Consider the following 25,794-nt stretch of genomic DNA (forward strand, 5'->3'; position numbering starts at 1 on the left):
ACTCTAAGGAACTGATATAGTTTTGTTCCTTTATGTATTAGTGTAATCACAAGTTACTCTCCCATCATTCTTTGTACCCAGCAAGGTTCTTACTTCTACCTGTGTTCCTTTTGTGGGTTTTATCTCTTCATCTGGGTTGCCTAAAAATGCTTCCTTTTAATGTGATTTGATCTGGGTTTTGGTGGATCCTTGTGGATGAAGTTGCCTTTTGATATCTATCATTTGCTAACATAACTACATAAGTGCAAATGCTTTCAATATTGATGCTTTGATTTGAAGATTTCTGCTTTGTTTCAGCATTATTGCTCTTTACCTACTTGAAGATTATTGATCTCCTTGCTTTATTTATATATAAATAATGTATTTTGATTAGTTTTCTCCCCAGTTTATTGATTTTGATCCCCTTGTCTGTTTTGATTTTGCATCTGGAATCAGGAGTAAATATTTAAATTATTAGTCTCTAAAATTTGAACTATTAGTCTCTAAAATTTGAGTTAGGTAATTTAGAATTTTTAATGATGATGTTTAGGATAAAATAAATTTTTATGATACATATGTAAAATTTTAAAGTTAAAAAATAAAAGAGTTTATTTATTATATTTATGTTTATTATGAATTTTTTATTTTAAAATTATTTTATTTTAACATATTATATAAAATTTTAAAGAATTTAAAAAATAAATTATTCTTCGTTATAAACATGTTTATTATAATTTTTTTAATTTTTAAAAACTGTTTTAACATTCTTATGCACTAATAGCTCTTAGGTTTCATAGAATTTGATTGACCAATAATTTTAATAAAAAAAAAAGTTGAGTTCATTTTGCCTATTCCATTCTCCTAGCATTTATTTAGTACCTAACATGTTAAAATTTTAAGTTCAGTCATGGAGAATGATGGCAAAGAGTCATATAAGGATGGTGATCAATCTGAGGATTTAAGTGTTGAGTATGAGTGCAGTTCCGATGAAAGTGATGATATGGTGGATGTAACTGTAGATGAAGCAGAGGCAGATATAATTAATGCTGATGGTTTTGAAAAGTTGATAACTGATTTGACCATCGAAGACATACGGGGACTGGTGTTTGATACAGAATCTCAAGTTTGTAAATTTTATGCCAAATATGCCAAGTGCTATGGATTTGTGTCCCGAAAAGACTTGAAGACGGTGGATGTTAATGGCAACATTAATACAAGACAGTTGGTTTGCAATAAAGTAGGAGAAAGACATTGGAAGCACCTTAAAAGGGACAATCGGCAAAGGGAGCATAGGGCAATTACTCGTGTCAACTGCAGGGTGAATATTCGGTTCATTCGTCACTATAGAACGGGTAAGTAGAAAGTCAGTGTCTTTGAGAGTGAACACAATCATCCACTGTGTCCACCTAAGTACAGACATCTTATTGCCGCGAATCGTGGGCTTAATGAGGCCGATAAAATACAAGCAGACAACTTGTGAGCATGTGGTGTTAAAACTTGCCACATAATGGGTTACATGGTTTCCCAAAAAAGTGGATATGATAAAGTGGGTTTTACCAGCAAAGACTGACATAACCACATTAGTAAGACTAGGCGTGGCAAAGTGAAAGACGGTGATGCATTTGCTATGTTGGCCTATCTATTGTCTAAGGTAGATAGTGACCCGTTATTTCTAGGAAAGTTCACCTTAAAGGATGGTAGGTTGGATAATTTGGTGTGGGTTGATGGAGAAAGCGTTGTTGATTACGAATGTTTTGGCGATGTACTCGCTTTTGACACCACTTACAAGAAAAATGTCTAAAACAAGCCCTTAGTCATATTTTCAGGGACCAACCACTATGGCCAGACAACTATCTTTGGATGCGCTCTGCTCTCAGATGAAAGGTCCGAAACTTTCAAGTGGGCACTGAAGGAATTTTTGGAAATCATGTCAGGAAAACTACCCGGAGGCGTTGTGACAGACGGAGACCGTGCTATGAGAGAGGCTATCTTAGAAGTATTTCCTGGTATACCACACCGCCTTTGTGCATGGCATCTCCATCGTAATACGGTACAGAATATAAAAAACAAGCATTTTTGGGACGATTTTAATATATTATTGTATGGACAGTTTACCGTACAAATATTTGAAGAGAGATGGAGCGAGATCCTATCCAAATACGGATTTGCTGAGAATGAATGGGTCCAGGGCATTTATAATGACAGAATGAAGTAGGTTACCGCATATTTGAGGGAGTACTTCTTTGGCCGCATAAGAACTACATCACAGTAAAACCATCTTACTTGAAGAACTATGTTGACAGTAAAACCATTCTCCTTGAATTCATGCATAAATTCAGTGAAGTACTAAGGCATTACCGAAACAACCATCTTACTGCTGAATTTGAAACCTTTTATAAGTTTCCTGTTTTGACTACGTGCTTGGAAAGTTTTGAGAAACAAGCTGCCGAACTTTATACTAGAAATATTTTCAGACTTGTGAATGATGAGATAGAAGCTGCAGGTGCCTTAAATGTGACTGAATGCCCAAACAGTGGAGACATTGTTGAGTACAACCCGAGTGAGTATTTTAATCAGCAATGGCAATTTAAAGTATCTTACAATAAAGACAAGGACCTGTTTGCGTGTGAGTGCAGGCTATTTGAGACTGGTGGATTACCGTGCTCCCACATCTTTGGGGTCTTGAAGCATCGCAATGCAAAATGTGTCCCTACATCTCTTAATAAATATTTAATTTTTTTTAAAGATCATAACATTACCAAACCTGCTAATTTTAACTTTATTATTCTATGTGATAATAAATACATATATTTAATAATAAATATATAATATTTTTAAAATTATATATTATTGTAAATTTATTATTTTTATGTCGAAATTATTCATAGTAGATATTATTATTTAAATTTATTACTCAACGTGACAATAAATATGTAATATTTTTAAGTTATATATCTGAAAATTTTTTTATTTAAACATGATTTAAGATAGATATTATTATTTTAACTTATTTTAACTTATAACTCTACGTAATACTAGCATTTAAATTTGTAATATTGATTTGGATATAATATTGATTTTGACAGAATATATGATTTACTTATAAATAATATAATTGATGTGATTTATGTTGATTATAAACTAATTAGATTGTCAATAATTAGAATGAATTTGCATTTAATATAAATTTAGCGTAAATTGATATATAATAACAACTCTCTTTTATCATTGTTATATATTTTTATTCTCAAACACATAACACTACAAGCTAATTACAATGGTAAAAACGTGAAGAAATAATCGAGCTGCTTCTATTGAGGCAAGTTCTATTCCTAACATGAAGATCTGTCAAGAACCAACTGAAATTCTAAACAAGTACGTACTTTTTTTTTTGGTTTCTTGTATTATAAATTTATTCTGAATGGTCTTGTATAATTTTTTAATAATGAGTATATTTATTCACATCTTTGATTAAAAGAATAAAATAAAAATTATGTTGATTCTTTTAAAAAAAAGAAAAAAAAAGAAAAAAAGACAAATGCCGCTACTACTACCCCCTCCCCCATTCTTTCTCCAAAGGGGGACCAAACCCAACCCTAAAAAGTAAAAACCCCATTAGAGCAGAATAGCAGCTAGGCATCCTCACCATTATCGGCGCCGTCGTCGCATCTCCGCCAGCCGCAATCCCCACTGCTCAAGCTCCTTTCCTCCGTCGCAACATGACTCGCTTCGCAACTTGTATCTCTCTCATTCCTATTTCGCTGCACTGTCCCTGTTTTGCCGGTACCACTGCTCAAGCTCACCTCCTCCATTGTAATGCGTCTTGCATCGTAACTTATGTGGTGTCGCATCTCGTCTCCTCCGTCTCGTTCATCTGTCGCAGATCCCCCGTTCTGCCGCGCTTCCCCCTCCTCCTTCATTCAATTTCTTTGAGTATTCTTGTTTTTCTGAGTTAATTTCTTTGATTGTTGATTGTTGTTAACAGGAAGAATTGTTGATTGTTGTTTTTGTTGAGTTAATTACTATTGCTTTTTTTTTCAAATTTTGGAGTTTATTTTTTACTTTGATCTGAATTTTTGTGCTATTGATCTGAATCTCGGAGTTTTATTCTCAGTTAGTTGTACATATTCTTCATGTTAATTATATTTTTGTATTCTTTTATTTAAAACCTAAATGAACTTTGGTTTTTTCATAGTAAATAAAATGAGATTTTGACCCTACATGCAATGTTCTAATGTTATATAGTCCTTATTATTATGATGAATAATATATTTTGTCATGCATGGTCCAATATAAGCAGAGCATGCTATAAATTTTCTACCAATACCCATTTAAAATATACTTTGATTTTGGACCTTTGTTTTTGCATTTCCATCAAAATATATTTTATATCAAATTGACAGTACTAAGCCTAGTAGCCATTTATATATTATGGTTTTAGACCTTGGTTTAAACAGTAAGCACCTTCCATTGTAAGGAAACTGCTTCTTTAGACTAATTGTTTATAAAATATTTGAAGTTTATATACGTGAATCTTATAAGCAAAGAGCCCATATTTTTTAGCACTGCTATTCTGTTCCACAAATTATTCATGTGAATATTTTTTATGTTTTATTCAGCCTACAAATTGACCTCTTTTCTAAACAGGATAGCTTAGAAATTAAATAAGTAAAAAATTGTCATTTCATAACTATCTCATTATTATCTTTATTTTAACATTCTTGTTAACTTTTTTAATGTTACAGTGAACCCAATCCATCATTGAAGGACAAAGTGACTTTAGACTCATTAGCTAATTCTGTTGAGCAATTGACCCAAATAGTCCAATCTCTTGTTCAACGATTGGAAAATAATGTCAGCTCTCCCTATAAGGTGTTTAAGGTCTTTGGTTCCAATTCTAAGACTCTTAACCAACAAAGTAGTGCGTCGAATAATCCATTGTTGCTATGCTGTATTGAGAAGGCCAAGACAGATCTGTCCATTGCTAAAAAAAGGAGAACAGATTCACTTGCTCCAATCAATATTCCTGGATTAGAGCTACCTAGTGTGAGTACTAAGTAATAAGTAGTTTATTATTATTATTATTATTTCACTAATAATAGTTTTTTTTATATATTTAGTGGGTGCAAGTCTGTTTTAGACCAACAGCTTCAATGGGTTTGGACGATACTGAACTTGCAATTGCAGCATACTTGTATGGTAATCATTTGATGGATAAGTAAGTAAACTCAATTAGAATTTTATTTTTTAACGGTGTTGTTGATTTGTTTAGCTATTTTTATTTATGTTAAATTATCTTTGGCAGCTACGAGGAGGATATAGTATTTTCAGAGCTTACAGCTCATAGAGATGTATTCAGGAGCTTGATGCCAGGAAAGCCAATCGTTTCTCTTGTGCTAGACTTAGTAGCAAATATGATGAAGATAGAGTTGACCAGAGAAAATGGTTATTGATTTTTACCCAGAATTTTTGTGGTAAGTATATATGAGTGTATACTAAAATAATATTGGTAGTTGTTATTTGTATTGTGCATATAAACTAGTGGCTGAAATAATGTAGCTGTCAGAGAAGACAAAATTAGATCCCAACCGTTTGCCATCTTGTATCACATATGTTTATTTGGGCAAAGTTGACTGCTTAAAAAGAGTAAGTTTATATCATTTTAAATTCATATTAGCAAATATTGGCATAAAATAATTTTAATAACTAAAATGACTTTTTCTTTATTAGGTCTTTATCCCTGTATCTGAAACTACTGACGAAGGTCATGAACACTGGTACCTTGTAGTGATTGATTGTGTTAAAAGACAAATCATTTTGCTAGACTGATGATTGGAAAATTGACGGTTTAGAATTTCACAATAAATTCTCGTTGTAAAGTATAGTTTCTAAACCAAACAATAATCCTTTCATACAAAAATTTGTTTGTCATAAGTACAAACCCCTAAAATCTATAAACCGAAGTATTTAAACCTCAGGTCGTTCTCCCTAGGAATTGCAATAAAATGTCCTTGTTATTGGTTATGAGTTGCATATTTTTGGGGTTTTGATAAGAGACATGAAAGATAAATGGCAAGGAAGTAAACTAATAGCTACAAAGGTCTTGGCAAGGTTTGGTGGTCAAGGATCTCTATCCTAATCACTAACCACAACATGAGAATTGGCAACGATCAATCCCATTAAGTCATCCTCTAACTAGTAGTAAAGAAAAGTCAAATGAGCTATATCAATCCAAGTCCATAAGTCCTAGTTCTCCACCAATTCAATTAGTGAGATCTAGAGTTAATGGCTCACAATTATCAATTACTTGGACATTAGTAACTCAAGAGTTCCTAAGTTACCTTCCCAAGCCAAGAGGAACAAAATCTATACTAAAATCCAACCAAGCATTTTATCAAACACTTGGAAGGCATAAAAGGAAAGCATAGTGAAATTTCAAGAGAAGTAAATCTACACTACTCAATTGCAAGGAATTAAACAATAACAAATCAAATGAACAATAAAGGAATATGAAAACATAAATTGCATTAAAAGGAAAAGGAAAGAACAAAAGTGCATCAACATAAAAGTAGAGAATTACAAGTATTAAATGCTAAACTAGAGAGAAGAGATGTAGAAGAAGAAGAATTACAAAAGGAAAAGTAAATTAAAGCATGAAATTAACCTAGATCTAAGAAATTCTAATCTAGATCTAAAACCTAATCCTAATCCTAGAGAGAAGTGAGAGCTTCTCTCTCTAAAACTAACTTTCCCTCCAAAACTAATCTAAACTAAACTAATTATGACTAGGTGTGTAATGTGTGTCATTCCTCTTCAATCTTTGGGTTAAATAGCATCAGAAATGAGTTGAATTGGGCCCACAAGGCTTCTAAAATCGCTGGCCACGAGTTGTATTAAGTGAATCATGTGCAACCATCGGCGTGTACACGTACAGTGCACGTCTGCGCCCTTAAATGTGATGCAACTATGGCAAATCTTATATCATTTCGAAGCCCCGAATGTTAGCTTTCCAACGCAGCTAGAACCACATCATTTGGACCTCTGTAACTTAAGTTATGGTCGATTAAGTGCAAAGAGGTCGGCTTGATAGCTTTTGTGATTCCTTCATTTCTTCATGAGTTCTCCATTTCTACATGCTTTTCCTTCACCCCCTCAATCCAATCCTTGCCTCCTAAATTTGAAATCACTTAACAAACATATCAAGGCATCTAATAGAATCAAGGTGAATTAAATTTAGCTATTCTAAGACCTAAAAAGTATGTTTTCACTCTTAAGCACAATTAAAGGAGAATTTACAAAACCATGCTATTTCATTGGATTCATGGGAGAAAAGTTGATAAAACCCTCTAGATTTAACTCAATATAAACCCTAAAAATGGGGTTTATCATAGACCCATTACCCATTGAGAAACAGTTCAAGCGAAAGAGGACAACCTTGAAATTAGTAACTATATTTTCCTTTTTTTTGTTAATTATCTACATATATGATTAAAAAAGCAAACTCTAACATAGACACAAACAGGCCATTTATTTGGACGAGGTATTGGAAGACCGTTCATTCTATGACTTTGAGACCACTCCAAATCTGATTTCTTCACAGTTTGAATTTGAAGAGCCAGAAGGCCTTCCCACCCTCGAAGCTGGATCGTAAGATCGTATAATTAGTAGTTATTGATATGAAATTTATACAATTATATAATACTCTAATATAGCTTCCTCGATATGTAGGAGTGACGCGGGTGTATGGGTTACAAATTGGATGATAGCTTGTTTTGAAGATGATCATTTTAACATAAAGGTAATATTATGCATTAATCTTTTCCTTCGTTCTTTCTTTTATATTTAGGTAGTTAAGCCTAATGTGTAATTATTCAAATTTTATTAGATGGATGATGGGATTCGCATGAAGATTGCAATCTCACTCGTGTCAAAGAATCATAATATGATCAGCTATAGGGTCAAAAGAAATGCCATTGAAAATCTTAATAAGCTGTATGATAATCACCATCGTGATGATTATGAATTTCCACAATATTAGATTTACAACATAGGATATTTTTTATTATTTTCTTGTGGGCATATGAACCGTCTAGTGACATACGACATTATATTTTGTTTACGTTTGTGTTGGTATTTGTTTGCCGGATTATTTAATGTCTCCATTTGACTATGTATGAATTTATACTCTTTTGGTGATCGAAATTTAGTTCTTTTATACTCTTTTGGTGATTGTATAATTTAAATTGCAGTCCTTGCACACTGCAGTACAAGGTCCTGATAACTCAGCCCTTGAAGTACAAATAAGAATACAGGTGCCAAATGATTTCAAATGGGCTAATTCTTTATACTTTATTTCTTGACATTTTATATTATTGTGTTTACTAGAGGATGCATGAGTATGCTGAATATGGAAATGCTGCACATTGGCTGTATAAGGAAACTGGAAATCCTTTGTCATCAATAGACAGCATGGATGAACCTGAAATAGAAGAATCCTATTTCTCCAAGGATATAGAAGATGGGAATTCTTCAGATATTTTGTTAAGTAAATATAGGTCATTGAAGCCTGGACATCCAGCCCTCACGGTAGAAGGAAGTCACCTACTTGCTGATGTAATCATGAGGTACATAACACTACGTTGTGTTAAAAAGCTGACAATACTATTTGTGGCTTATGAATTTTCACCACCTTTTCACTGTTGAAAAGGATGAAAGAGAATTGTTAGTTGCTGTCATCTTTGGGCTTGCAGCTTCTGAAGCAGTAGCTGACAGAAGATCTTCTTTCCAGATTAAGCGATGGGAAGCTTATGCACAACAAATTGATGAGAAAGAGGAGGCCCGTGATGAAGATGATGATGGTGATGATGATGTTCAGTGGCAAACGAATACATCTATTTATGCTGCTCGTCAACGTATCCAAGAACAGTTAAGTGCTGTGACTGCTGATATGGTCATGCTCTCGAAAAATGAACCAGAGAAGAAGAAGAAGACAGAAAGCAAGGGTTCTGAGAATGGTGACACTAAACTATGCAATTGTGGACAGGGAAGTGAAAGCATATTTAAAGAAAGGTGTTGTAGCGAAGGAATTGCAGTCACATATTGCTGTATTTCCTGTATCTGCTCAGGAGAAGATGAATGCACTTCTTGAAGGATTATTTGATGGCGTCGAAAAGGGTTTGGAAAAGAAGCTACCAAGAGGAAGAATCACCTTGCTGCTGCAGTTGCTGGAGATGATGAGGGATCGCAGCTGTTATTGCTCAATGCTGTTGAGGAGTTCTGTTACAAGAAAGGTAGCAATGCGTTGAAGGAGGTTGCACTTATTCTGAAAGCCCTCTATGATGTTGATTTGGTGGAGGAAGAGCACGTCGTGTATTGGTATTCAAAGGGACTGAAGGGTGATAAGAAGGACTCTCAGATATAGAAGAATGCTCAACCATTCATTGATTGGCTTCAGAATGCTGAATCAAAATCGGAGGAAGAATGAGAAAAGTTTGTGCTCAGTTCAGAATATTGAAGATTATGATATCACGTTTACTTACTGTTATTGTCCTCAGTTTGTAGATTTTCTTTACTGTTGTGTCCTTTTATTTTGAATAAAGGGTCTTGTTTTGGCCCCTTGTGTGGTTGAAGTGTTGCTAGAGTTCATGTATGTGTCTGGATTATGCATGATGTTGTGTTCTAAGTATTATGGTTTTAGTTATATATTCATTATAAGGTATGTTTCTGATTATATGTGCCCGTAGATTACATGAATTTTGTTGGTAAGGAGGATGGTGATGTTGTGGCGACGGAGGGAGAGGCGTTTGGCCACTTCAACCGTTGAAACTATGTGGCCTATGCTCGAAGCTGCATACAACACTATTCTTTCTTCCATCTTTCTTTTTCTTTCTCTCTCTCACACACACTCACTCCTCAACTATCTATATTGTTCATATTTGTTAACTTGACTTTTAGTAGTTGAAAGAAGCCTTATAATCATACATGTTAAATGGTTAGGTGAGTAACTGATTGATTATTAACCTACACAAGAATATGCTTTTCAAATCCCATTGCATTCGATATTCATTTGCTTCTTTCTTATAGTTACTTTACAAGATGCACTTTGCTAAATTATGCAAAAGAATCTCAGCTTAACTTGTCACCATTGGATTGGGACACTAAAATATACATCGACTTATATAATCAGTCTTCACTCATAACTTGGCTTTCAAAACGGTAATCAAGGAGATCCGTGCCACCTCCTCACTGTTTCTTTGGTGAGGGTAACCAAGCTAATGCTCGTTTGCAGTTTCCACAGCCAAATGGTTTTCTCTCCTATTTCGATTCACTTCCTTCCGATGGTTAATCTCTTTCCTACAAAATATCAAATGCACACCATGAATATTTGGCTAAAATAATTCTTATAATTTCGTTCAGTATCACATGAAAAAGGTATTTAAACATTATCCAATTGCAGCAGTGGCCAAGTCTCATACCACTAAATGGGATTAACAACATAGATCAAATGGCATAACAATTATGTTCAAACCACAGAAAGAAAAATTCGCTTATGATCATCTAGATCTCCTCTAGCAAGAAAAAAATTTAAAGAAACAATATGTATATACTCGGCAACTAAATATGTCTGATCAAACATTCACAAACACACATGGCAATGAAGAAAGAGCTATAAACCTAAACTCAAGTCTTGACATCTACAGAAATATGCTGCAGCACTTCAACATTTTAACTGACTAACATACATAGTTTGCATAAAAAAAATGATCTGCAAGTATTTTATGTGCTGAAATGAGAAACCCAGCTTTAGTGATAGGTAGGAAAACAGAAATTAAAGTATAAACAAGTATTAGATAATAAGTTAACCTGAGACAATGCCATAGTGCATCATAATAAAGAAGACCAACAATTCTCCGCTTCCTCTCTCTATTGCGATCTCCACCGCGTTTAACCACTGGTAATTGCTTAATGCCCTTGGCTTCCATTAACTCCTTGGCCACAGCCAAACTGGTATTGGGATAACAAGTTAGAATTCCACGCTCTCGTCCACGATAGGTCATGCTCCGAGTACAAACAGAGGAAACTAAGCATGTATTTTCCTGTCAAATATTTAATTTGAAATATTATTTGAGACAAGACTAACCAACAGGTATTGTAGACAGTATAACTGGAATTTTTCAAGAATAAATCAATTGACATTTTTATCACAGTAGTATAACAGGAAGATCCAGGCATGAATTTCACTAATGTATTTGTTCATTACTGCATTTAAAACCCATTCATCAAAGCTTTAATATATCATCTTAGCAATTGTATCCCTACCGAACCAAAACATAGAAACCATTTGTTATGATTTTATTCTGAAATTGGAACCCTCACTTATTTTCTATTATCATATATTGTAAAAGGAAAGAACAGGGGGGAAAATATACTAATCCCAGAATAATTTGCACAATGATTTTTAAATATATAAAGAGAAGAAGCACTTTCTACACACATCCACAAATCCTGAATCCCTCATAGAAGTGTTACTAGACTTCTCGGGAAGACACCTTCTGATGTCACCATATGTCAGTATTCCTTCCAGAAAACCTTCTTGATTAACCACTAGCGCACAGTTCTGGTGGCCATCATGAATGCATTAGATTGCATCTTTCAGGGTTGCAGATGATTAAACCTTCAGATAGCTGTCAGACATGACCTGAGAAACCTGAAAAGAGCAATAATGACATTAATGAAGGCATAAAGTTGATGGACAAAAAAAAAAAAGGATCACATGTCAGCATTTTGCTGGAGAGTTAACAAGAGAAGGATTATTTTTATTGATTAAAAGCTTTTATCAACCTTAAGATTTTTGAGATGAAGTTCCTCGTCAATTGCTTCATGATCAGCAGCATCACCAACAACAGAGAGTTCTAAACCATCAGCAGCATTTGCCTGTCTCCAGTTACCTTCATTTTCATCAGCAGGTGAAACTGGAGAATATCCTTTAGGTGAGTTTCTTGTATCAGATTTGTTGTCAATTTCCTTCTTCCTGTTTGTCACAGAGGGAACCCATATTGCTAATCCAACAGCCCCCTAGGTACAAAGTTTACAGTAACACAGTACGACAACTGTAATCAATAAGAATTACAATAGGACAAAGTACTCCCTTTATAATAAAAATATTATGTAAAATCAATAAAATATTATGCCATAGAGAAACAATTTTCTTCTGCCTTGCTTTAACATAAGATACAGGGAAACAACCAATGAGAAAATGAGCATGTAAGAATATACCAAACATCTTCTCTTGTTCAGTCAAGGTAAAAGAATGCAGTTTGCAAATTTTTTATTTTGTTAAACATAAGAATAGGAGAACAGCAGAAAACTGCACATGTAACTAACTTGCAAGACATAAAATAAACATTAAAAAAAAGGAATTACTATTGATAGAACCAACTAACCTCTTCAGCTAACGCTTCATTGTTTTTCATTGCATTGAGCCAAAAAGCAGGTACTCCTTTTTCTACAAAACTAAATCAAAATGTTATCAGTGAATGAATTGAAATGCTATTTAAAGAAAAGGTGTGATCTTGTAATTAGTACCTTCATCCTCTTCAGCACCTGCAATTTTCTCCTCTACTATTCCTTCAACTTCAGTGACACTATTAACTATTTCAAAGTGCTGCATCCATTAAGAATTCAACAATTCGTCAAAATTAACAACTAATATCAAATCACATACATTAAACCAAATTACCCTAATTACAAAAATTACACCAATGCTATAATAATTCAAATCACATAAATCATAGGAGGGAATTACCGGAAGGGAGAAGCTGACGACAGTGATGAAGAATGAGGAAGATGGCAAAGAAGACAGCGAGAAAGACGGAACCAGGAAGAAGGCGAGCTCTCTGGAACCAGGAGGAAGGCCACGATGACCTCGATTGCAAGACAAGAGAGGAGAGAGGGAGAGATCTTGCGTGCGACGCACAGTGAGACAGATGAGAGAGATCGAGCTCCAGCGAGAGAGAAAGAGATAGAGAGAGACAATAGGAAGAGGAGAGCAGAAGATGAAGAATACTGGAAAAGGCGTGATTCAACGAACGGGTTTCTGAACCAGATGATGAACAATTTTGATTTTTTGTTTTTTTAATATGTTTTTGTTTTTGTTGTTTAAATTATTTGAAATTATAAAATTAGAATTAATTGAATTTTAAAATTTAATTAATTTAAAAGGGTATTTTTGTCTAATCAAATAAAGGAAGAATGTTTAAGACTTTTTATAAAATTAAATAAAAAATATATTTTTATTTTTATTTAATTAAAAGAGTGTATTAGTAAAAGTGGTGATATATTAAATGTTAATGTGAAAAATAAATTTCACGTAACTTGTTACTACTTGTCCATATTTTTAATGTATCAGTACGTATGAATTTATTATCCTACCGTAGCAAACACGGATACTAACAAACAGAATCATTTACTTCTTCAACAAAAATACGGTTTTGCATTTTAACTATACTCACCACGTCGAGCCCGACTGGAATGGATGTTAACGCGTTTTGCAGTTTCATTTATCTTAAATACTAGTACTTCACAACGAACATCCTTAGTTACATTAATCAACCATAAGAGTAACTATTTCTGTTCTATTCTATCTATGCATTAACACAAACAAACCCCCAACATGCAAACCAACTTTAAACTCCTTTTTTCCTTTTATTACTACTCCCTCCCAACAAGGTGAACAAACTATATACACTCTCTTCAATAATTCCCTTTAGTTTCTCCAAATCCGGAACAATTCTATCTCTTTTACCATCCTGTATACACCATAGGCATATCTGCATGAATAGTTTAATACTGCTATATCTTAAGCTTTTTTGAATTTCTGAGTATTAATTCATTCATAAAATTAATTACTATTCATGTATTGTAGAGTATCGTATTCAATTCTGAGTATTGGAATTTACGAAACATAACAATGTCTTCACGTCCACTTCTCCACCACCTTTCTCTTCTGCTTCTTCTTCTCTTCTTGTTCCTCTTAAGCCACACAAATTGTTACTCACCCTATGTTAACTACCTCATTGATTGTGGCGCCTACAACCACACACACCTCAACGATGGCAGAACCTTCAAATCCGATCGTCAAACCACGTCCCTCCTATCCACAACAGAAGACATCCAAGCTTCAAATCACTCACCAATCGCCATAACCATGCCTTCTTCTGTTCCTCCATCATCACTTCCATTGTTTCAAACCGCTAGAATCTTCGCAGACGAATCCACATACACCTTCTACATCTCCCGAACCGGCGGTCGAATCTGGATCCGTCTTTACTTCTACGCTCTCCCTCACCCTTCCTATGATCTCGCAACCGCTTCATTCTCCGTCCACACCAACCACTTTGTTCTGCTCCATGAATTCTCTCCCAGAAACAACGACAATCTTGTTTTCAAGGAGTATCTCGTTACCGTCTTTGAGAACAGATTCTCTCTCAAGTTCAAGCCCATAAAGAACTCATTCGCATTCATCAACGCAATAGAGGTTGTCTCCGCCCCTGACACGCTCATCTCCGACTCCGCCACCGCCGTTTCGCCTCACGGAGAATTCAAAGGACTACAGCAATCTGAGTTCCAAGTACTGTACCGCGTTAACGTCGGCGGCGCAATCATAGCCCCTAACAATGACACCTTAACAAGAACATGGGAGCCTGATGATACTTATAATGCAAATCCAAATGGCTCTGTAAACGTTGCTGTTCCTTACAAAGGAATCAAATACCCTGAATTCGGTGGAGCAGATTTGATTGCTCCTAGCTTCGTTTACGCAACGGCGGTGCAGATTAAAGATCATAAAGACATGCAGTTTCAAAGCAAGGTGAATCTAAGTTGGATGATGAACGTGGAGAATAGCTACTCTTATTTGATAAGGTTGCATTTCTGCGACATTGTAAGCAAGAGTCTCAACCAATTGGTCTTCAGTGTCTACATCAATGGTATGGTTGGTGTGCCTGATTTGGACCTTTCTTCTCAAACCAGAGATCTAGCCACAGCGTATTACCAAGACTTTGTCCTTAACGCTTCCGCCGTCGAAAACGGTTTCATCTTCGTTCAGTTGGAACCCGAGGATCTCCAGCAGGGGACAAGCAACGCGATCTTGAACGGAATCGAGATCATGAAGATGATCAACTCGGCAAATAGCTTCGACGGTTTGTTCTCCGTCGATGGAGATTACAAAGAGCAGAGTTTTCCGCCCAACGCGGAGATGAGGACGTTAGCTTTTGTTGGATTGGTATTGGCATTAATAGGCCTAGTGTTGCTATTAATGACATGTGTTCAAATGAGTAAATCGACTAAAAGCTGGGAAGTGCAAGCAGGCTTCACTTGGTGGATGATCCATCCATTCTATTCAAGATCGTTTTCCAGAGTTCGCTCTCCAAGAAAAGGGCCTAAAAGGTTCTTTCATCTCAGCGAATTACAACGCGCCACCAACAACTTCGAGGAAAGTAGAGTGATTGGTGTTGGAGGCTACGGTAAGGTGTATCTTGGAAGATTGAAAGAAGACAACATGAATGTGGCTATTAAGCGAGCCAATGGCGGTTCAGGACAAGGCTTAAAGGAATTCAGGACCGAGCTAGACATGCTCTCTGAGCTGCGCCACCGCCACCTTGTGTCGCTAATAGGCTACTGCGATGAGAACTCGGAAATGATCCTTGTTTATGAGTACATGGCTAATGGCTCGTTTCGCTCTCACCTCTACGGTGCCAACCTCCGTCCCCTCTCTTGGAAACAGAGGCTCGAGATTTGCATCGGTGCCGCTCGCGGATTGTACTATCTCCACACCGGCGCAGCGCAGAGTATCATTCACCGCGATGTCAAGACTACAAACATCCTCTTAGATGAAAACTACGTCGCGAAGGTTTCGGATTTCGGATTGTCGAAAACCGTCCCTAACAAAGCTTATGTTAGCACTGCAGTGAAGGGGAGTTTTGGATATCTTGATCCCGAGTACTTCAGAAAGCTGAAATTGACACAGAAATCTGACGTGTATTCTTTTGGTGTGGTGCTTCTTGAGGCTCTGTGTGGAAGGCCGGTTATATGGACTTGTCCGAATTCGACGCAACAAGTTAGCTTGGTTGATTGGGTAATGGAACGTTGCAAGAGAGGCATGGTTCATGAGGTAGTTGATCCCTCCATTCTTGAGAGTATAAACCCTAAATCCCTAAAAATGTTTGTGGGAGCTGCTAAGAGGTGTTTGGAGGATCATGGTGCTGATAGGCCTAGCATTGGTGATGTGTTATGGCATTTGGAATGTGCTTTGCAATTACAAGAAGGTGCATTACATGTTGATGCACCAGAATATAATTTGAGCGGGAAGAATTTAACTTGTTCTCAACAAGGAGGGCAAAATGGAAATTGTGATGTGGTGGATAATGATATTGATAATGCAGATAATTTGGGTGACATCAAAGATGCTAATGCTGCTTTGTTTTCTCAGATAGCTAACCTTCAAGGGAGGTAACATAGGGATTTGCAAAGGTTTCAAGAGTATAATTTATACAAGTCATTTGGAGTAATATTTAGACATCAAATAGTGATGGAATAATAGAAAATGTTGAGTAACTAACTCTTGATTTTATAGAGAGATCCTATTAATCTCAGTGATATCAAGTGATATCAAATGTAATAGGCCTATGTAAAAATTATTTATGTTTATTGTTTAGCTTAGTCTATTTTTTAAACAAATTTAGGATGATACATCCTATTAGGTAAATATTTTATAATCAAGAATTATGATAAAAAAAATAACAATTGCAAATATTTAGAAATGGTTCGAAATCTAATACCTAAAAGTAAAATATAATTTTTTTTACGAATATTAGTTTTACGTGCATTAAAATCTCTACTCTGTCAATGATGAAGAAAAAGAAGGGTTTCCGGAATCAATAACCAACAAGGAAACAAGAATAAATTTACTTACTAAATTTAAATCAAACAATACTTTAAGAAATCCAAAGTATTTGCGGTGCAAGGTATACTCTACAGAATTCTAAAATAAAAGTTAAAAATAACAAAAGATAATAACTTGATAAAATGCAACTAAAATAACAAGTTTTTGCATAAAGAAAAATACAAAATTGAAAAGAAAAACATGTGGAAGGAAACTTACACAGAGAACTAGCTTAGACAAGTCACAAAAAATCGTTAGAATGTGTGAGAGAATAAGTGTGTTTTTGAGTGAGAATTTTCAATTTTTTGGTCGTTGCTTACCACTCTGTTTATAAACATTTTCAGCCAATCTTGCCATATGTCGACTTTGGAGCAAACCAAAAATAATTGTTCACGCCAAATGCAGACCAGGTAACTGTCTTGCACACCAAGTTCACCAATTTTCTTAAACAATTTCACCTTTGTAGAGATGATCACCATCGAAACTTCTTCGATCGAACGCCTCATTTTTGAGATCGCTTTCTAGGCTAAAAAATTTTTCCTAGGATCATCATCATTGTCGAGGCTTTATTTTGAGGCAGGATGATCGATTCTTTGCCACAATTAATTTTGTTTTAAATAAATTCATGATACTCTTTAACTTTTCAAGTAACTGTCATTATCATCATGACTCCATTAAATATGTACACGTCCTTCCACGTTCCATCAATCTTTTTGCACCTCTTCTATTTCTCAAATTTCATCTTCAAGACACACTTATAAAACTCAAACGTTATTTTTCTTCTCTCCATTCCAAATTTCACCCTTCCAGAACCCTCTTCTTTCTTTGAAGTAACGTCTTTGTCATTGTTGACATTACTGTCATTGTCGTCTTCCAAGCTTCGAGCTTTCAGCATTTACATCGAATACTTTAATTTGGTATGCCTTTCACTATTTATAGCAACAACTTATACTTTTCTTTTTCATTAGCTTTCTTTAACTTCTGCAACTAACAATCATGACTGTTTCCAAAAAAAAAAATGACTTTTTAATTCTCTTCTTTTATCCTAAAAAATCTCTTCATGGACTTCACTAAGGACAATCAAAGCTTTAGATTTGCTTAAGCATCTCATGACATTCCCATCAATGCTCTTTTTGTACAACTCATCTCCAAATATCACAAAATTCATCGACTGCAGTTTTAATTTTCGATTAGGCTATGTATTGATGTTCTCCAATTATCATGATCCCATTTGTTTATAACCATTACCTCTCTTTCTCTAATTGGTACAAGAATTTATTGTACCTTTGCCAATTTTTCCAGAAAGTACTGGGAGAGATTCTATACTTTGAAATAACTTAAGCTACTCATTTGCTTCTTCATTTAAAATCCTTGGGATAGGGTCAAGGACACTTATCGAAATGATACCAATAATTTCCATATTGTCGAAAAGTATTTTTCCAACACTTCATTTGCACATTTAAACTTTTTCGACAACTATTTTAACACTAATCAGGAATCTCCTAAGATTTCAACATCTTGTGCCCCTTTGTTAATCAAGATCTTTAAACTTAGTATTAACGCTTCATATTCAGCCAAATTATTAGGACATGGATACTTCAGAGAAAACAAAAACTTTGATGAAATATCATCTGGAGATATAATTAAAATAACAATACCAGCATCATCTTTGTGTTTTTGACCCATCGAAGAATAACTTCTATGGCTTAACCTTGATATAATTTTTTCTCTGGCCATTCAGATTGTGTAACACCCTCACCACCAAAATGTCACGCTTCCGGCTGCGCCACTCTGATAGTGAGGATAGTACGACTACTCATCTATATATAACTATAATAAGTAGAAGTCCTTACCTGAAATTCTTAGTGACTTTTCTTTGAAAAAAATTGGTATGTATTTTTTTATACACTTTATTTTCTTCTAAAAATAAATCACATTGATATACATAAATACATCATAATTCATGACCGCACTTCATATTTACAGTAGTTTATACAAATAATATATAAACATATATAATTACAACTCCTATTCCTCTTTCAAAAGATATAACAATAACAAAGGCGATGGAACATCTAAGAAAACAAATAAAGCACGCCCAATATTCCGCAAACTCTTTTGAAGGCTTTGTCATCTGTTTCTTGAAAAATATGGGATATAGAGGGGTGAGAACCAAACCACACGGTCTTCAGTAGGAAGAGGGAATGCCACAAATGTAATAGAAATAAATACACCTAGTGAACACATATCTCGAAAAAGTTTATCTTTATAAAAGCTTGCATTCTTTATTCTTTTATTTTTAAATCATATATACAATTGTATATCTTAATATTTCTTAACCATACTGGAAAAGCAAAATAAATCTTTAAATGTTTTCTTCAAAGCTCAAAGACACACCTAAGGATTTTCTACCCAATAGACAATCATCTCTCTTTTCTATTCATTCAACATATAAACCAAAGTCTAAGGACAATACCGAGTTCAATCCACCTCAACCTCCATTACCTCCGTGCACTAGCAATCACAATCATGTCAAACAATTAAATCACACAAGCAAGCACATATATAAAGCACATAACACATCACATAATCAGATAAATCACATAAGCACAACACAACAATACAATGTACACCAAAATAATTCAATCAAATGCATATGATGTATGCCTTTCCTATTGGTCGTGAGCTCACGTGTCGGTTAAATTGTCGGACCCAATACATCCGGTAGCTAACCCAGATATCGTCTTTCTATCGTGCATTTCCAAAAGAAAAATATCTCATGCATATATAAACTGGTCTCGTAGGAAAGTGCTCTGTCACCTTCTCTTGGGGGCTAGCTAATCCAAGGATTGTGTGCCCGACCACCCTTACGATAAGAAGGAATAAAGACGGGACAAAACCACCATTCTTGCTAGGTGCAGGTGTCTCATCAGTAACGCAAGCAGGACAAAACTCACGTCCTTACCAATCAGTAATCACATTTCAACCATAATCATGCAAGCGGGACAAAACCACATCCTTGCCAATACCATCATCAACCAAAATTATTATCATGATCATAATCATTAGCAATTGTATCATCAATAATGCAATCATCATCATAAATCATAAGTTACTGCATATATCTCAACTTAACCATAGTTCTTATCATAAGTCTCATATCACTCTCACTTTGTTGCAAGCCTCGCATTAAGTCTCATTTCTCATAATCAATCTAATAACAAATATAATTCTCATCATGACTATCAACACAACTCTACTTCCTACTCCGCATGTTTTAATATCCACCGAGTTAGGCTTAAGCTGTTACATATGGCTTAGAGGTTTGAGGCGTCTAATAATATAATACCCTAAACTCAAGGTTGCAAACTAACTCAAATATAACATAATTATTTATAACCTACCTCAAACTAACTCAAACACATCATATTTTCCTCATTCAATCTCATCCAATCATTGCTCAATTATTCACTTTATGGGTAACAATCTAAACTCTCGCAATCCTCAAGTTCAATTTAGAATATAGCTAAAGGTCCTTAATATTTATCTTATAGCTCTTGAAAACTACAACTTTGTAATCATATTCTTTAAATAACTCTCTTTTCCTCAACTCTTATATTTAATTCCATTTAAAACTCATCTAACACTTCCTATTTTTAACTCTTGAGTTGATAATTAATTAGTTTTTTAAATTTTTAATTAATTAAATCTCTATTCAAGTTAACTTCAATTACTTACTTATTCTTTTCATTGTTAATCAAGTAAGTTAATTCACAATTTACCACGACCATCAAACTCAACTTTTTGTTTAACCTTAAATAATCAAATTTATTACTTTAAATTCGCTAAAGCGCTCCAAAACATAATTCTTTTATAGAAATTACTTAGTTAGCCTCCAAGATAAAGTCTTATATTTTTATTTGGGTCATTCTACGGTACAAATGCAGATATTTCCTCTGTTTTACTACCAGATTGACAGGTGGAAATTGGTGTTAGGGCTTGTCTGGTGTGATGGTAGTTGTGGCTGAGCCAAAACTGTCTGTTGCTACTATTAGTTGGTGGATTTATAGATTGGGCTTTGGCAGCATTAGGATTGGGTATCTCAAATAATGAATTGGACCTTAAATGTTTGAATTTGTTAATAGAAAAAAAGAAGAAGCAGTCTATGTTCAACAATTAGCAGTAACAATTTATTTTAATCCCTTCATGTATGTCAATTTATTTGTTTAATACCATCTAATTCCTTTAATATTTATCTGGTTTGGAACAATTTATTTTGATTTTGAAAAATCGAAATGATTTAAAACAATTCATTTTAAATTCATTTTAAAATAGCAAAATTTATATAACATTTAATTTAAGTTGTAAAAAAATTTAAAGTTTGAAACACAAGGATGCAAAAATTAATATCCAAAATTTATATATAGCTTGCAATGATCTTTTCTTTGTAAGCTTCTAAGAGAGTAATTTTCAAAACTATTTTCTAAAATTATAAAGTTAGCATTTCATACCAATAATTTAAAAATTTATTATATTAAAATTATAATTATAAAAATAAAAATAAGTTTTAAAATTTTAAACCCATTATTGAACACATGACCCTTCAAATACTATCCACAACATCAACCCCATCAGATCAAGCTTCTCTACAATGAAATACAAATACATCAGCCATGGGCATAAAGGTCCAGTGACCCATTAAGACATTTGGCCCATTCCGGTTACACTAATCCTTATAAAGAATGCCCCCAACACTATACTGATTAGACTCAGCTGCCGGAGGATCTTCGTCGCTACTGCTATAGAGTCTGTTGATTGAGGCATTGTTGTTGGAGTGGATACACGCATTACAATTGGGTGGTGTAGCAGTCATCGATCCTTGCCTATTGCCGATGACATCTTCACTGCTTGCCTTTGTTGGTTCTCTCTCCAACTGCGTTTGCCGAAGAGAATACGATGCTATTTCTCTGAACTGTTGGACCTTCTCGCTGAATCATCGGTCACCGTTCTGCTCACTGTCCATGACCGCGAGTGTCTTGTTCCTTGAGCTCGCTGCTCGTCGTCTTTTTTTTGTCTTCTCAACCACGCTTCCACTGCCATCGCGGTCAGTTGCTTTTGTCGTCATTTGGATGTACCTCTGCTGAGTAGCGCTTCTGCCGCTGGCTGTCGCCTCGTCGCCGTCCTCCATCACTTTGAATCACCTTGGGTCATAACAACAATTATTAAGCACACTGGTGCGCAAAATAAGAACTCGCACAACTGAACCAGCAAGTGCACTAGGTCGTCCAAGTAATACCTGAGGTGAGTCAGGGTCGATCTCACAGATATTGTTGGTTTGAATCAAGTTATGGACACCTAGTAGATCTTAGTCAGGCGATTAGAAAAGATAGTTTGTTGAGAGAAATGCATAAAACAAGAATAGGGATAAAATTACTTAATTTGAGTGAAACCAGTGATAAGAGAATGGTTGAGGATTCGAAGATGCATCATTCTTCTGGATCAACCTTTCCTACTGTCTTCTCCAACTGTGAGTGATTCCTTTCATGGTAGGCTGTAAGTGATCAACGCCGGTTCAATGGCCGCCAATCTTCCTCCTTCAGTCGAACGCCAGGTTTAGTGTGCGCCCAATCCTGAATAAGGGTGAAGCTCCTGCAGTTCATCCCCTTGATGATCCTACTCAAAACACCACAGACAAGGTCGAATCTTCTGGATCAGAGAATGCTGCAACTTTGATTCTAGCCTCTACCACAAAGACCCTAATCTCCCCATACCTCGGCTGAACTAGTGTTTCGAGAAGTCCCCAACGAAGTTGTGGATTAGCCGTCTAAGAGATGTATAATCAAGTTCGTGGTTCAATGATCTCCAGTCAAGGACTCATACTGAACCCATGTAGAATGAGGATAATTGTCACGGATAATCTCATTCATAAGGTTAAAGAATGAAGATACATCTTAGAATAGACTCACACACGAATTGAATAGAACAGTAGTGCTTTTATTAATGCATGAAAATCAGCAGAGCTCCTAACTTTAACCTAGGAGGTTTAGTGGCTCATACTGTATAAAGAAATAATACAATTTGAAAATATGGCATAAAAGTCCTGAACAAGGGTGATCCTTGTTCTATATATACTAATCTAATGACTAAGGATTACATAAGAAGGGTAAAACAATTTTTTAGTGCGAAAATCCACTTCTGGAGCCCATTTGGTGAGTGTTTGGCCTGAGCTTAACTGTCTCCCATGAGCTAGGGTTCCTTAGGGGCGTTGAACGCTGGCTAGGGATCCCCTTTTAGGTGTTGGACGCTAGGAATGGGGCAGGTGGCTGAAGTTGAATGCCAGTTTTGGGCTTTCATTTTCGAAGAAAAATATAGACTATTATATATTTCTGGAAAGCCCTGGATGTTAGCTTTTCATAGCCATTGAGAGCGCGCCATTTAGGCTTATGTAGCTCCAGAAAAGCTCTTTCGAGTGAATGGAAGTTAGATCCTAACAGCATTTGCAGTGCTTTTTTTGTCTCTGAATCAGACTTTTGCTCAAGCTCCTCAATTTTAGCAAAAAAATATCTGAAATTACCATAAAACATACAAACTAAAAGTAGAATCCAAAAATATTAATTTTGTACTGTAACACCCTACCACACAAAGCTTTACACCTAGGATGTAAAACAGAGGCAGCAAGGCACTACGACCTCTAAAATAAAATACATACGTATAATAGCAGAAAGAATATAATAAACTAGGAGCCTTGAAAAACGGGTAAACAAATTTCACAAAATAAAAAAAAGTGCATGCTCGAGGAAAGAATTTGTACGTGCCCAGTCACCCTTACAATGTAGGGTCAATAGAGTATCGAGATTCAACCTGGAACACGTGGTGGCGAGCCACGGTTCTGTTACCCAGGGAAACTCGTATTTTAGATATCATTCATAAGCCATTTCATATTTATAATCATTATTTAATCATTTATCAAGTCTTGGCATCATAACTTCACTTACATTCACATCTCTTCCTTATAAATCATCATATTTTACCTCTTTCTTCATTCCTAGGTTATCTTATTTTCCTAGCTTCAATTATCTACTGGACTCAGTACTATATCCTAAGTCTAAAAGGGAAGGAAACTGGAGGTTTATGAGTGAAAATCTAATTTAAACAGCCAAAATCCAGTTTGCAGCAAATAGAGGCCACACGTACGCGTGGGTCATGCGTACGCGTGATCATGCGCATTGGCCTCTCACGCGCACGCATGGCTGCTCGTGCATGCGTCGTTGAAATGCCATGCCACGCGTATGCGTGAGCCACGCGTACGCATGGATATGCGTTTTTCAAAAGTTGGCAGAATTCCCAGAAAGTTGCATAACCAGTTTTTGAACCCTGTATAACACAGTTTTATGCACCAATTTTCCATCGTCCATAACTTTTCCTACAAATTTTTTTTCACGAAGTTGATATCGTTTAAAAGTTTGCAAAACCATCTTTCATTTAAAACAAACCACATTTCCATCCAATATTTGAAGGGCAAGTTTTGGACTTTCAAAGTTCACCAAAAATCACTTCTTACCAAAAAACATCCAAACCTCATTTTCACCACATTCATAATCCTTACCTACCTGCATGTTATTAACATATCCAATCCCAATTCATCAACAACCACTTCAAACTACGTTTAGCTAATCCAACAAGCCATAACCACCAATTTGTATCAACATATATCACATATATGAGTAACCCTTCACATATATCAATCCATTAACACATTTATCAACCCTTCACATATATTAATCCATCAACACATTTATCAACCGTTCACATATATTAATCCATCAACACATATATCAACTCTTTATTAACAAACACCAACAAAAATCCATTAATATATACCAACATCAAAAGCAACCCATCATTAACAAGTCCAAGAGCACACATTCAATAACTTCAGCAACTCATAAATTCCATCACATGTTCATCCACAATGTATTCAACAACTTCAAAAGACTAATCATTTAATGCAATTAACCAATTCAACTTAACCTATGGATCTTCTAGCCTAAGTTTTCACAATGCCTTAAATGTTAAACGCATGAAACCTAAACCATACCTTGGCCGATCACTTTATTCCACCCAAGGCAGCCTCACAAGCTAGAACCCAGCCCCTCCAAGCTCAAATAAACCAACCACAAACCGAGCCTTGGTCACCAATAAGCTTCCAAATACTCACTTTTCAATTTCAATGCATATATATGACTCAATTCACCCCTAATTCTCACACACAAACACACACACACACGCACGCACGCACGCACGTACGCACGCACACACACACACACACACACACACACACACACACACACACACACACATATATATATATATATATATATATATATGTCCAAATTCAGATTTTTCATCGAGAAATCAGAATTGACTAGGGTTTAGGTGATCCTTACCACACCAATATGCGTAGTAACTCAAACTCAATAAGCTCCGGAAGCTAAATCGAACCTAAAACACCGAATTTGGCAAGATTTCATCACAAAAGCTCAATTTCACAAATAGAAAGGGGGAATGAGAATCTGAAATGAAATTGAGGTTTACCTATGAAATTGATCCAATAGAAACGTAGAGTTCGATGCGCTGGATGCGTGGCCGCGAACGGTGCGGCAATCGGGGCTCGAACGGAGAAGTTACGGCGTTTGGAAATTGAAACAAGGGTTTCGTACCCTTCTCTTCTTCTCCCTGCGTCTAACACCACTTCTGTTGTGTTCTTAGAGGAGAAAATGAGCTTTAGCTCATTTATATGCTGGGCTGGTTGGGCCCACGGGCCCGGTTTGGGCCTGGTTCAACCGGTTCGGCCCATCTGGTCCAATTTTGGG

At 35.5% G+C, this 25,794-nt stretch overlaps 2 protein-coding genes and 1 pseudogene across 7 annotated transcripts; 2 read left to right on the top strand and 1 right to left on the bottom strand.

Annotated features, from left to right (window-relative positions):
- Positions 1–8,653: 8,653 nt before the first annotated feature.
- LOC112724043 (eukaryotic translation initiation factor 5-like) lies at positions 8,654–9,593 on the top strand (annotated as a pseudogene).
- Positions 9,594–10,012: 419 nt separating this feature from the next.
- Positions 10,013–13,125, bottom strand: LOC140176391 (chloride channel protein CLC-f-like). 6 transcript variants are annotated; one of them, XM_072207235.1, is made up of 7 exons: positions 12,785–13,125; positions 12,565–12,643; positions 12,423–12,492; positions 11,821–12,054; positions 11,474–11,686; positions 10,843–11,075; positions 10,013–10,332 (listed from the first exon to the last, which is right to left on the bottom strand). In XM_072207235.1, exons 3-5 carry the CDS (start codon positions 12,450–12,452, stop codon positions 11,648–11,650), a joined length of 303 nt encoding a protein of 100 aa, XP_072063336.1. In that variant the 5' UTR covers positions 12,453–12,492; positions 12,565–12,643; positions 12,785–13,125; the 3' UTR covers positions 10,013–10,332; positions 10,843–11,075; positions 11,474–11,647. The 6 variants fall into 6 exon arrangements, with proteins under 6 accessions (XP_072063336.1, XP_072063337.1, XP_072063334.1 ...); XM_072207236.1 differs by having other exon boundaries at positions 11,529–11,686; positions 12,423–12,484; positions 12,785–13,113; XM_072207233.1 differs by having other exon boundaries at positions 12,423–12,484; positions 12,785–13,112.
- A 484-nt stretch (positions 13,126–13,609) lies between these two features.
- LOC112722526 (probable receptor-like protein kinase At5g61350) lies at positions 13,610–16,688 on the top strand. Its single transcript, XM_025773585.3, has one exon. The coding sequence runs from the start codon at positions 13,949–13,951 to the stop codon at positions 16,490–16,492; it is 2,544 nt and encodes an 847-aa protein (XP_025629370.1). The 5' UTR covers positions 13,610–13,948; the 3' UTR covers positions 16,493–16,688.
- Positions 16,689–25,794: the final 9,106 nt, after the last annotated feature.

The sequence above is a fragment of the Arachis hypogaea genome, chromosome 11 (genome assembly GCF_003086295.3).
Source record: "Arachis hypogaea cultivar Tifrunner chromosome 11, arahy.Tifrunner.gnm2.J5K5, whole genome shotgun sequence".
NCBI lineage: Eukaryota > Viridiplantae > Streptophyta > Magnoliopsida > Fabales > Fabaceae > Arachis > Arachis hypogaea.